The sequence below is a fragment of the Lacerta agilis genome, chromosome 9, assembly GCF_009819535.1.
Source record: "Lacerta agilis isolate rLacAgi1 chromosome 9, rLacAgi1.pri, whole genome shotgun sequence".
NCBI lineage: Eukaryota > Metazoa > Chordata > Lepidosauria > Squamata > Lacertidae > Lacerta > Lacerta agilis.
Genome location: NC_046320.1, coordinates 10,836,843 through 10,849,965, shown reverse-complemented (window position 1 = coordinate 10,849,965; position 13,123 = coordinate 10,836,843). Strand labels below are relative to the sequence as shown.

At 41.8% G+C, this 13,123-nt stretch overlaps 1 protein-coding gene across 1 annotated transcript in view; it reads left to right on the top strand.

Annotated features, from left to right (window-relative positions):
* The window catches only part of DOK7 (docking protein 7), a 31,708-nt gene that overhangs the window by 2,580 nt on the left and 16,005 nt on the right, over positions 1-13,123 (top strand). The window contains 3 exon segments of the mRNA XM_033160495.1: positions 3,037-3,282; positions 5,501-5,701; positions 12,039-12,158. Coding sequence (XP_033016386.1) covers positions 3,037-3,282; positions 5,501-5,701; positions 12,039-12,158 — 567 coding nt within the window.

The window sequence follows — 13,123 nt, the reverse complement described above, 5'->3', positions numbered from 1 at the left end:
CTTTCTTTTTAATGTATGTAATATATTGGGTTTTTTGAAGCATATATATTAAAATTAACTTATATTGGCTGAAATTCATGCTGTAATAAATACTGAAATACACTTGCCTCCCCCTGTTGGTACTCTTGCATGGATATGTAAAAAGTACAGTTTCAAGAAAAGTTCATAATTCTTGAGAAATATTTTATTTATTGCCATAAATTAATCTTACTCACGTTGAATGGCTAACAAAAAATTAAATAAGCTTTCTTATGTAGAACGTGTTATTGCAGCAACCTCTTTGGAGACCATAGGTATCATAAGTGGAATTTTACATCACATAGCTTTTATCTGCTATTTGATTAGAGGTTATGTATGTGTGATATGAGAGACACATTTTTGTATGTATGGTAACATTTTTTAAAAAATGCATCAAGAGCTTTATGTCATATAAAAAGTGTGTGCCAATAGGCTCCCAATATTAAAAATAAAAAGTAAAAGTGGAAGAAAGCACACCCCCCCAATGACCTGTAACTGATCTTTATGGTTACCCAGTTCTAGTAAGGTGGACATGCTCTAGTCTAGACATTTCAGGGTTATCCTCCCACCCTTGTTGCATCCGAATGAGATAAGGCTGGCTTGAACTTTGACTCCTCTGCTGGAGAGGAGCTCCCAGAATGGCCCTGCCTTACATCTCAAAAGCAGGATCTCTGCTCTTCTTTTTATGCTCCCTTTCCTTTTAACGACACATCTTCAACAAGGGCTTAGGTTTCCTTCTTTAAAAAGGTATGATGCAGGTGAAGATAGGTGAGCTCTATGGGGGCTGAGTCTTTTCTGCCATCCGTTTCTGGCTCTTACTCACTTGGCTTGTGATGGCGAGGGAGAAGCAGAGTCTAGATTAGCCAGATGCTTCATGGTTTTGTGGCAATTCTTGTAGGAATCACTTGGGGCTTGCTTTCCTTTGGGGAGCACTTGACAGACAACAATGTAGAGGGTATGCTTGAGCTGCCTGCTTCTCTCCTAAACTACATGATTGCAGGAAGGCATTTTCTTTGGCATTTCCTGCTGGTCTAGGGCAGCAGGGAAGTGGAGGCAGCATAATGAACTTGAAATACACTTGCCCATTTCTCTATCCTGTTACACCATCCCCTCAAGTTCAAGTGGACTGGGCAGAGAGAAACAACTGGGCAGAGGGGGCACCACAGTTTGAGAAGGATATTGACAAACTGGAACATGTGCAGTTGAGGGCGACCAAGATGATCAAGCGTCTCTGCAAACCAAGCCTTAGGATGAATGGCTAAAGGAGTTGGGTATGTTTAGCCTGGGAAACAGGAAAATGAGAGGAGATATGATAGCCTACTTCAAATATCTGAAGGGCTGTCAATCACATGGAAGATGGAGCGAGCTTGTTTGCTCCTGCTCCAGAAAGTAGGACCTAATCCAAGGAATCCAAATTACAAGAAAGGAGATTCCAACTAAACATCAGGAAGAACTTTCTGATAGACTATCTCAGAACGTGGTGGAGTATCCTTCATTGGAGGTTTTTGAACAGAGGTTGGATCTCTCAGGATTATTTGCAGGGGGTTGGACTAGATGACCCTTGGGGCTACTTTGCAACTCTACAGTTCTGTCAAAAGGAGGTACAATTCCTCATAGCCTTTCTGTTTTTACTCCCGTTTTTCTCTCCTGCCTTTGCTGCCTTCTCAGGGCTGGGCAAGCATAATAGGCAATAGACGCCTGCGAAGTTGCAGCCCTTGCCCTTGGGCTTTCTTCCATTTGAGCAGGCAAGCCATTCAGTGACAAACTACACTTTCCCCTATTCTCAGTGACATGGGTAGGATTCAGTGGGGAGCTCCCTTGGGTATAATGCAGTGGTGGAGGCCTCAAAGGGTTCACCTTATAGGGGAAAACCTCAGAGGATTCACGTACGAAAATGCACTGACTTGGTATTAAATAAGAGTTTTGAGGCCTCAGTGACTAAGCAACTTTAGTCCCACTTACCTGAAAATAAGTCCTAATGAATTCAATAAGACTTATTTCTGAGTAGACATGAAATAGGATTGTGTTGTTACTCGGCATTTGCCAAGGCGGAAACGGGAGCTGCTGGTTCTCCCATATTTGTTACTTAAAACCACAAATCTCACAGCAAGATCTATGGCAGCCAATGGTCCTTTAGTAGCTCCATCACTCAGATGTGGATCCCATCTTCCAGTTGGTAGGCCCTTTTCCCCCAGGAGTGAAGCTCTCTGGCAGTTCCTTAGAGAAGGTCCTCATGGTGACTAATGAAAAGAAGAAAGCCTCACCTAAGAAGAAGAAAAGGTTACACAGTCAACACTAAAGACTCAGAGAGACTACCAACCACAAGTCTAAGTGACAACATCACAAGACTTTGAGCATTTGTTTAAATGCTAAATTGCGTATTTTATTATATTGTCTATAAACCATGATAAGAACGTTTGAAAATTTTGAGGGCCATTTCTTCAAAAATGAAGCCTGTGCATTTAAAATATGGAAATAAATAATCATTCTCATTCTAGTGCTTTGGTAGTAGCATGTGAGATGAGGGTGATTTATTTCTTCAGAACATTTGAGAGTTTGAGAGGTTGTAAGGTTTGTCTGTTTTAGTTTTAGGGTGTGTGTGTGGTTTTTTTTTACTTCAGAACAGCCACAGTGACAGAACTGGGAAGAGATAATAGAGATATAGAGAATATATGTTTATTTTCTGAATAGCTAACAAAAGATAGCATTAGGATAACTACATAGATTTTGTTTTAACCCATAAATTCATATTGATAATCTTGTGGAGTGGTGGAATTATGTTTTCCACAAGGTGAGATGGCTTTGCAGAACATGGCAACTGCTTGCACACCTGAATTAGTGTAGTATCTGTAATTACTCCTTTTGTATCTGATAAGTGCTTACATGTGGAGCTTTATCATCTATATTATCTGATCAGGAAATGTTTCAGGAAATGAGTCCTGGTTAATACTAAGGATAAATTCTGATCAGCTTGAAAATAAATGTTGCAATGCATCCATACTTTGTATTTGATCACAGGCTTCCATCTTTCAGATTGCTTGCTTATGCTTGTATACAAGGAAAGATCTGAACGACTGAAGGGGCTGAAGGAGAGGAACAGCGTGACTTTGGAAGACATCTGTGGCCTGGATCCTGGGCTTTGTTATGAGGGTCTGAATCATACTCTCGCCATCATCTGTTTGAGTCAAGTTGTTATGCTGGGCTTTGAAAACAAGGAAACCATGCATGCCTGGGACCTGCGCATTCGCTACAGTTTAGGTGAAGGTAATGTTTGCTTCTTTTAAACACATGGTTCATTTGGTTAAAGCAAAAATATTGTGCACAGGAATGTGCTTTTGGTGCATAAGTGAATTTCTGAAGTAATTTGTGATATAGCTTTGAGACCAGAGAAAAAAGAAAAAAGGTTAACAATTTTACTAGCCTATGTGCAAACCTAAACAACTGTTTGGCTCCTAGCTATAGGCTTTGTAAACCTAGCACAGGTTTCCTCAACCTCGGCCCTCCAGATGTTTTGAGACTACAATTCCCAACATCCCTGACCACTGGTCCTGCTAGCTAGGGATCATGGGAGTTGTAGGCCAAAACATCTGGAGGGCCGAGGTTGAGGAAGCCTGACCTAGCATCAGTGGGCATTTATACATAACAGCAATTCATTCATGCACCTCTGCCTTTGTGAAGGTGAATAACATGGAGTTATCTCATAGCTCTGAGCCATCCCACATTGGTCCAGAAGTATTGTGAGTCCACTATGCTTCAGAGACTACATAACTCTTGCTTTGTGTTTTGGTTGAATCATGCTTCTCCTTATCCTATTTTACTTTTTCTTATTTTTAACAATGATATGGTTATGATGGTTCCCTGCTCCTTGGTTGCCTTGTACAATTAGTTTGGCTACTTGTCCCTCTTTTCTTTTGCTTTTTATGGCATCTCTAAGGACAGAGATGGGGAACTTGTGGCTCTCCAGATGTTATTGGACTAGAAATCGCATCATTGGTTGGGGCTGATGGGAGTTGGAGTGCAACAACATCTGGAGAAATGGAGGACCAGAGTTTCCCCAATCCTGTCTTAGGGTCTGTTGTCGTGACCACTTCATCCATAGCTGTCATATAAAAAAGTCAGTCTAATGAAGCTTGATGGTCCCAGCATTTTACGCACCATTGCGAATCAACCTGGAGGTTGAAGCTGGCACACTAGAAAGCTGCATGTTATAAGGAAAAAGTGGGGTCCTTAACCAATATCTCCACCCACTGATGCTTAATTCCCACTCCCTACTTCTCCCATGCAGATGCCCCCTAAGGCATTTCAACCATCTGTGACTCTAAAACTGGATACAGGTAGGTAGCCGTGTTGGAAGTAGGCTTAGGTAAGGGGAAAGCTGCAGGAGGAGTGTTGCTTCACTCTCTCTTGCTGGTTTATTTCTCCCCTGCAAGTGTCCCTGTACCACTGAGATGATAACTAGTTCTCCCAACAGACTTCACTTGATGGAGAGCAGATTTTCTGAATAGTTGCGACTCGAGTATAAGTGAGAGCCAGTGTGGTGTAGTGGTTAGGAGCAGTGGACTCGTAATCTGGCGAACTGGGTTCGCTTCCCCGCGCCTCCACATGCAGCTGCTGGGTGACCTTGGGCTACTCACACTTCTCTGAAGTCTCTCAGCCCCACTCACCTCACAGAGTGTTTGTTGTGGGGGAGGAAGGGAAAGGAGAATGTTAGCCGCTTTGAGACTCCTTCGGGTAGTGATAAAGCGGGATATCAAATCCAAACTCTTCCTCTTCTTCTTCTTTTTCTCTCCCCCCTTCATATCTTGTTAAAATGCAGCCTTTTCTTTGTTGCCATTAAATTAATGTCTTTTTCAGCAAAATATGAAAAAGATTGTTTCAGTAGTTTGAAGTTCTTTGTTTTTCTTATGAGCCATCAGAGTAAATGAGTTGCTCTTAAAATATTCAGCCCTTTGCTGTTGTATATTTAAAAACAGAATCAAAATAAAATTGTAATGAAATTACAGGAAAAGAGGTTACCACCACCAAGTTTTATTTTATGTCTTGTGTTGTTGTTCAGTTGTTCAGTCGTGTCCGACTCTTCGTGACCCCATGGACCAGAGCACGCCAGGCATGCCTATCTTTCACTGCCTCCCACAGTTTGGCCAAACTCATGTTAGTTGCTTCGAGAACACTGTCCAACCATCTCATCCTCTGTCGTCCCCTTCTCCATGTGCCCTCCATCTTTCCCAACATCAGGGTCTTTTCTAGGGAGTCTTCTCTTCTCATGAGGTGGCCAAGGTACTGGAGCCTCAACTTCAGGACATAAGTTGTAGCCTTGTCTTGTAGCCTTTGCTAAATGTCATGATATGAACATGGATTAGCATGAACATTTTTATGTTAGTGGTAATGAAACCAGTCTTTGTGCACATTTGACTGTTTAATTATTTTTGGCAAAATGATTAAATTAATCCCTTATACTTTCATTTCCCCCTCCCTCTGATAGTTCACAGGTTTCATGTTGTGGTAGCACCTGGAACTAAACTGGAGAGTGGTCCGGCAACTCTCCACTTTTGCAACGATATTCTAGTACTAGCAAAAGATAACCCACCCTCTATCATGGGACAATGGAAACTCTCAGATCTGCGACGCTATGGAGCTGTTCCTAATGGATTTGTCTTTGAAGGAGGAACTCGGTGTGGTTTCTGTGAGTGTTCTGCACTTATATTTTGGTTTGCTTTTTGAATATAGAAAATTGTAGGATGATAACATCTCATCAGTTAGGGATCTGTATGTAATAAAATATATATTAAAAAAATATTAGGGCTGCAAATAAAGTGGCAAAATGGTCCTAAAATATAATGGTCCTAAAATAAAATGAGAATTAAAAAAAGTTCTGATGTCTACTAAGTGTTAGCATTATTAATTTTATTGTTATATTCTGGTTGTATTCAGACATAATGCTAAGTCATTGTTTATTTTTAGCCTGGTTTGTTGAACAAGCCGGGTGGCTCACACCTATTGAAACAAACCATGGTGTATTCAAGGAAACCATGGTCCCCCTGACCTCTCTTGAATACACCCTCATGTATAAGACACCCCCTGTTTTTGGGAACTCCAAATTAAGAAAACATCCCTCAGCACTACCCATGTATAAAATGAGCCCCAATTTTAAACTTAGTTTTTTGGTAAAAGAAAAAGAAAAAACCCTAGTCTTATACACGAAAAAATACAGTATATTGCCTGAGGGGCAAGAAAGATCTTGGGACTCCCCAATGGCACAATGGCGGCCCCACTGAGAATGGAACTGGGTTTACCATCCATCGTAGCAAGAGCCCATATCAGGATAATTACCTACTACAAATCGCTTGCTGAAACTCCAAATTCCCTATTAGCCAAACAAGCCTCCTTAGCCTTCACCAGCAGCAGCACCTGGTCAAGGGGCATGGAGATCATCTGCGATCGTTACTCCCTTCCAGACTTCGCCGCCTTATCCTCATGGGACAAAGACAAAATTCGCAACTGGATTCTTGCGAGGGACGCAGCCCTCGATCTAGAACTATCTAACGCGGCCAGACTCTCCACGTGGTTTCCTCGCATGAAGGTAGTTAGATCTCTGGCCACTATTTGAGTGATCTGATAAATCCTATGTTAAGAAGAGCCTTCACACTAGCCCGATTTCATGCCATCCCCACAGCATTCTTACAGGGTGTATTTTCCAATACTCCTCTGGATCTTCGACTGCCCATGCAACAAGGGAAAGATAGAGGACCTTGTTCATTTTTTCTTCTTCTGCCCAATATATGTCTCAGTAAGACCCAGGCTTTTCCTTTTAATCCCACTGATCATTGCCCGGGACGATGACCGCATGAAGTACTTGCTGGCGGATGCCAACCCACTGATATGACGTGGAGTGGCCATCTACATATTACAGGCCCTGAAACTCAGGGCCACCTTTTTTAGCTAACTTACCTCAGCCCTAGTCCTATGTAACTTCCTGACGTAGACACAGTCGACATGCCCTGTTATTGCTCTTTATCTCATCTGTATTACTCAGCATGATTTTATACTTAATGTTCTAACTGTATCCGTACTATTCTATGTATAATCACGACAGGTCACTGCCTGGTCTCTCACAATGTGCTATGGCCATATGGCTAATGCAATAAATAAATTGATTGATTGATATATTGCCTGAGAGCTGGAAAGGTATCACTACATCACTGTTTCTCTTAACCAATTAGCTAACTGTAGAAACAGCAGAGAAAATAAGCACTATCATCTTTAGAAACATTCTACAGCTACTCTCAAAACCCTTCTGGGCAAAAATGAAAAAAGAAAGTCCTAAAACATGCCTTGCTTTCTCCATTCTTACACACTCACCACCTGGAAATCTATTCCATCTCAGATGCAGGTTTGGGGCGGGAGGGAGGCAAGGCAACATGTGCATCTGCACATGTTTAGTTATTTAAAAAAACATACTTTCCTTTCTTTTTTAAACAGGTACTACCCACTTTGGTGCTTAGACAGTGTGCTGCTGTTGCCCACTGTGATCCAAATGGAACCAAAACTGCCCCTAGGATCCTGGAAGTGATGTGATGTGATATGATGACATCACTTCCTTCCCAGGAACTATGATGGAAAAATCCTGACTGCCCCCATTGCCTCATGGGATGAGCAGCCTTTTCTCCCATGCATATCACACATGCGCAGCAGTGCACTTTCTAGCAGATAGCATGTGTTTAAAAAGGTGGGGAGAGAAAACCCTGTCCTTGGATGGAGTCTAGATTCTGAAGGAGGGCTACTCTCTGATCCACATATAAGTCCATCAAGTGTGGATCGGGCAAGTCCACTCTGGAATACAGAATCAACAAATTCCTTAAGCATCCTTAAGCAGCCCTGTTTAGGGAAGTTTTTAATGTGTGACATTTTAATGTATTTTGTTGGAAGCTGCCCAGGGTGGCTGGGGAAACCCAGCCAGGTGGGCGGGGTACAAATAAATAATAATAATAATAATTATTATTATTATTGCAATGACTTGGGTCCTTGGGATATTAAAAGGGGTATCTGAGTGCTCTGAGGGTGTGGGACTGAGGAATTGGGGTAGTATCTGCTGGGGGGTATGCTCTGCTCTGTCTCTGTTCTCACAGTTTCTCACTTGCAAATTGGGGGAAGTACGGTAGTTTTGGTGGGGAAGTGTGAGGAGGAAAAGCATTTTGGACCTACTCTTCCTCAGCCTTTCTCAGCTTTAAATCCTCCCATCCTGTTTTGTTCAGCATTATATGCATTCTAACATGCAGGTTGCGCCAACATCATGTGTAGTTAACCCCAAAATGCATACATATCGACTCTTCTCAGCTTTAAATTTCACCCCATCTCCTGCTTTAATTGGCACAGCCCTGATTCTAACGCAGGGGTCAGCAAACCTTTTCAGCAGGGGGCCGGTCCACTGTCCCTCAGACCTTGTAGGGGGCCGGACTATATTTTGAAGAAGAAAAAAATGCCCCACAAATTACCCTGAGATGCATTTTAAATAAAAGCACACATTCTACTCATGTAAAAACACCAGGCAGGCCCCACAAATTACCCAGAGATGCATTTTAAATAAAAGCACACATTCTACTCATGTAAAAACACCAGGCAGGCCCCACAAATAACCCAGAGATGCATTTTAAATAAAAGGACACATTCTACTCATGTAAAAACATGCTGATTCCCGGACCATCCGTGGGCTGAATTGAGAAGGCAATTGGGCCAGATCCGGCCCCCGGGCCTTAGTTTGCCTACCCATGTTCTAACACTTGAGTTGTGTCAATAATTTTTGCAGACCAGAAAGGCCTTCAGCATTACTGTATTTTGTTTTGCATAGCTAGCCCTAAAGGATTTTTAATGTTGACCCAGTGATAGGAGAATGTCCTCAGTTGTCATTAAGCAAATACAACACACTGTATTGGACTTGAGCTGAGGGAGGATAGGAATGTGTCTTGGATACGTGTTTTATCTTCCAGGCAGGGGCCAAGGAATCAATCTATTCATGGCAGCAATAATGTCTGACCAAGAACTGGAAAAACATTATTCTGCCAAGTAATGTAGGGCATTCATAGACATCAATAAATTAGAAGTGAACTGAATTTTTGTGAGGTTTGATTTTTGTGTTGAAATATGAATATTTGATATGGATGAACCTTTCAGTACAGCTAAGCAAATCTCTCTTCCCTCTCCCTCTTCCTCCCCTCTCTCTCACACAATCAAAATAGTGTTCTGCTATTTTCCCATTTTTTATGTTAATCACAGTTCAAACACCTATGCAACTGAATGTTTAGGCACCAGGGAATTTTGTAGTCCCTTTGGGAGCAAGGGAACTGTGCCTTCTCAAAATTTGTTAGAATTAGATTGGAGAATCTCCTTTATACACTTTCTGAAAGCCTTGCTCTAGACCATTTTCCTTGCAGAGAAACAATGATTTGACCCAAAATTGTGAAATTTGCCCAGTTAATTCCAACTGCCTCTCCAGGTTTTTTTTTTTTAACTTTGATTCAGTGATTGATTTTGGTGATTTATTAGCACATTCACATTGGGAAATAGTTACAGGTAGGTAGCCGTGTTGGTCTGCCATAGTCAAAACAAAATAAAATAAAAAATTCCTTCCAGTAGCACCTTAGAGTTGGTCTCTAAGGTGCTACTAGAAGGAATTTTTTATTTTATTTTGTTTTGACTATTGTTCTCAATGGGGCTTACCCCTGATTTGGTATTTATAAGGTTGCACTGTTATTGTAAGGTCCTTGGTTAGTTGCTCATGAGTAAGCAGGCAAAATTCCCAAGTTTCCTGTAAGAGTTTTATTGTGCAAACTATGTACAGTGCAGAGCTAATAATTTCATGTCTGTATCAAGTGTCGACAGAATCCGGGAATGGCCCCTTCTGGTTCTGACCTCAGCAAAAGAGTTTCGGTATACAGAAACCCTGCCTCCCAACCTTTCGTTTCACCCCTCAACGCCTTTGGGGCGCTGGAAGCTGCGCGTCTCCTTCATCGCCCCTTGAGCGAGGGGAGTGCAAGGTCTCTCCAGCATCCTCAGAGCCTCTTCCCTCCATACCCTGAAATGCATGCTGTGAGGGATCCTATTCCCCCCCCCCCAATACTTCCCCAACAGTGACTCTCCCTAGGTTTCACTGACAACTAGGATGAATCCTTCAGTGTTCATATGGGAGTTGTCTCTGGGGTACCTCAGGGCTCTACGTTTGAAAACCTCTCGCCACCTATGGGATCTCCCTACCAGGGTTCCCCACTACTGCAGTTTGCCTTCCCTTTAGGCAAATAAGTGGCTCACTTGGCTTCACTGTCCAGCCCTCTGTATGACAGGAGAAGAAGCAAACAGTTTCCTCTTCCACAGGAAAGCTTTGTTCTCTCCTCTTAGTCACACCTCTTAAGGTACTGATCCACTGCCAGAGTCAACGAACGTTTAAGCACATTTAACTTTATTGGGTGACTTGAAAACATGGGTGTCTCGGGTTATTACTGGTACAAATCTTCTTCTCATGTAATTCAGCTTAGTTATAATATTTCCTGCATCCCTTTAGCAATGGTAATGACCTTTCCTCCCATTCCCCCCAAAGCCTAACCTCTCATTTTCTCTCTCTAACCCTCCACCCCCAACTGCCAAACCCCCAACTGCCTTTCAACCAGGGAACACCTACCTAACATGGGAGTGATAGGTTAACCCATGATGAACCTGAATCATCAGCAGGCATTATTCCACACATGCCCCTCCCCACTGGAAACTCAGGTGGGGCCGGGGCTCTCTGTAGCATCCCGAGAGCCCTTCCACCACCTTGCGCTGCGCCGGGGACAGTTCCCTGACAGTTATGTTCTGCTCCCACCAAATAAATGGGCATCTTTTAAACTCTTGAGTCTGTTTTTAAATAAAGCATTTTTTTGGGTTTTGAAAGGTAATCTTTTAAAAAGAAAGAAACGTTTTTTTTTCAAAGGGATTTCCAATGTGTTGTTTTTTTTAAAGATTTTTTAAAATTGAGCTGTTGGAAGAACAATCTGCTCACTCTGCAAAATGGATTTTCAACTGCTGTCCACTATAATGGCTCCCCCTAGTGAGTAGCAAAGGAGGCAGCTATTTTTATGAGTTCGAATTTTCCAAAAATCACCTCAGAACAGGTGTTGGGGGGCAGGAAACAGCTCCCCTGCAAAAGAATTTTGCCTCCCTGTCATTAAAATGTTTCCTAATAAAAATACCTCTTTTGAAACATCTGTGAACCAGTCCATGTCAGTTTATTACAGGCTTTGGGAGCTAACCCTGTGGACTACTTTTAGGGATTGTGTGATTTCCTGGAGCCTTAATATCCAGATTTCACTCACTTTATTCCTATGTCTAGAACTTGGACAAATATAAGATAATGTTTCGGGGGGGGGGATACTTTAAACAGACTGAAAAATTAAGAATCATTTTTGTCAATGAACTAATAAAAAATACTTTTTGGCTTATTTCTAGGAAAAAATAAGTAGTAAATTAATATTTAAAAAAAGGAAAGGCAGTTAAAATTTCATTTTGAAAGCATTTGGTCACTATTCAATCTAGACTGTAATAATATATTCAAAATGTTTGATAGAAGATCAGGTTATTGTTTCATTGTGTCCAAACCACCGTAAAAAAAAAGCCTTCTGCAACTATGTGGTTTTTGCTATATTTAATTGTTCACTAAGACAAGAGCCCAATAATGTGTTGCCCTTCACAAACAAAAGTTCACAATGTGGCACAAGCAAACACCTCTTCCTCTCTGGTTCAGGAATTTGACCAAAGCAGCAACCAAAAGTCCATATTATTATAGTATTCTGTGGTCTAGTACAGAAACACAGGATGGTACACAGGTTTAGAACCTTTGAAATGTGACCCCTTAAGAATAAGACCTTTCTGGAAGCAATGCTAGAGCCAGCATAGCATATAAATTGCTCCTTAGGTTCTTTTGATGTTGCATAAATATGCCAATATGTCCTGCATTCAGATTTAAATTTGTCCTAATGTTTTGCTTTCTTTCAGGGCTGGTGTGTTTTTTTTATCTTGCACGGAAGGAGAAAAGATCAGCTTTCTCTTTGATTGCATTGTTCATGGGATCTCTCCAATGAAAGGCCCTTTTGGTCTACGTCCAGTCCTGCCAGGTTAGTTTGGATGTATAACATAACTAGCACTTTTATTCAGCCGGAACTCAGTTCCAGCACCTCCAGGTTCGCGCCATTGCCATTATAAGAGAGCAAGGGGTGTATTTATGGCATGCTGTCAACTTTTCCCTTTTTTTAGGGGAAATTCCCTTATTCCGAATAGGATTCCTCGCCAGAAAAGGGAAAAGTTGACAGCTATGATTTATGGTGAGTTCTGGCACTGAGCATAACCATATAACAAGGGAATTTAGCTTGTATAATACATTTCGCTTTGATTGGAATAAGAGGTTCTGGATGCATAAATGTTTGTCATCATTAAACATCAAAATTCAATTACATGTACATTTTTCCTTGGATTGTCTAAATAAAAGGTATATATATATAGTTGCATAGGTAAAGGTAAAGGGACCCCTGACAGTTAAGTCCAGTCGCAAACAACTCCGGGGTTGCAGCACTCATCTCACTATACTGGCTGAGGGAGCCGGCGTTTGTCCTCAGACAGTTTTTCTGGGTCATGTGGCTAGCATGACTAAGCCACTTCTGGCAAAACCAGAGCAGCGCACGGAAACGCTGTTTACTATCCCGCCACAGCAGTACCTATTATCTACTTGCACTGGTGTGCTTTCGAACTGCTAGGTTGGCAGGAGCTGGGACCGAGCACAGGAGCTCACAACGTTGCGAGGATTCGAACCGCTGACCTTCTGATCGGCAAGCCCTAGGCTCAGTGCTTAGACCACAGCGCCACCCACGTCCCATATAGTTGCATAAACGTGTATAAATGTTAAAAAGCTAGAGAGGGACCCAACATTAATTTGAGATGTTGCATTGAGTTGCATCACACTACTCTGAAAATTAACTTGTTAAACTTTGACATAATTGGAAGTTGCCAGGTAATTAATTTTGAAAGTAAAAATTTCCCTTGCTAGGCAGCCATCAGGAACAACATTGCTATTGGTTCAGTTTAG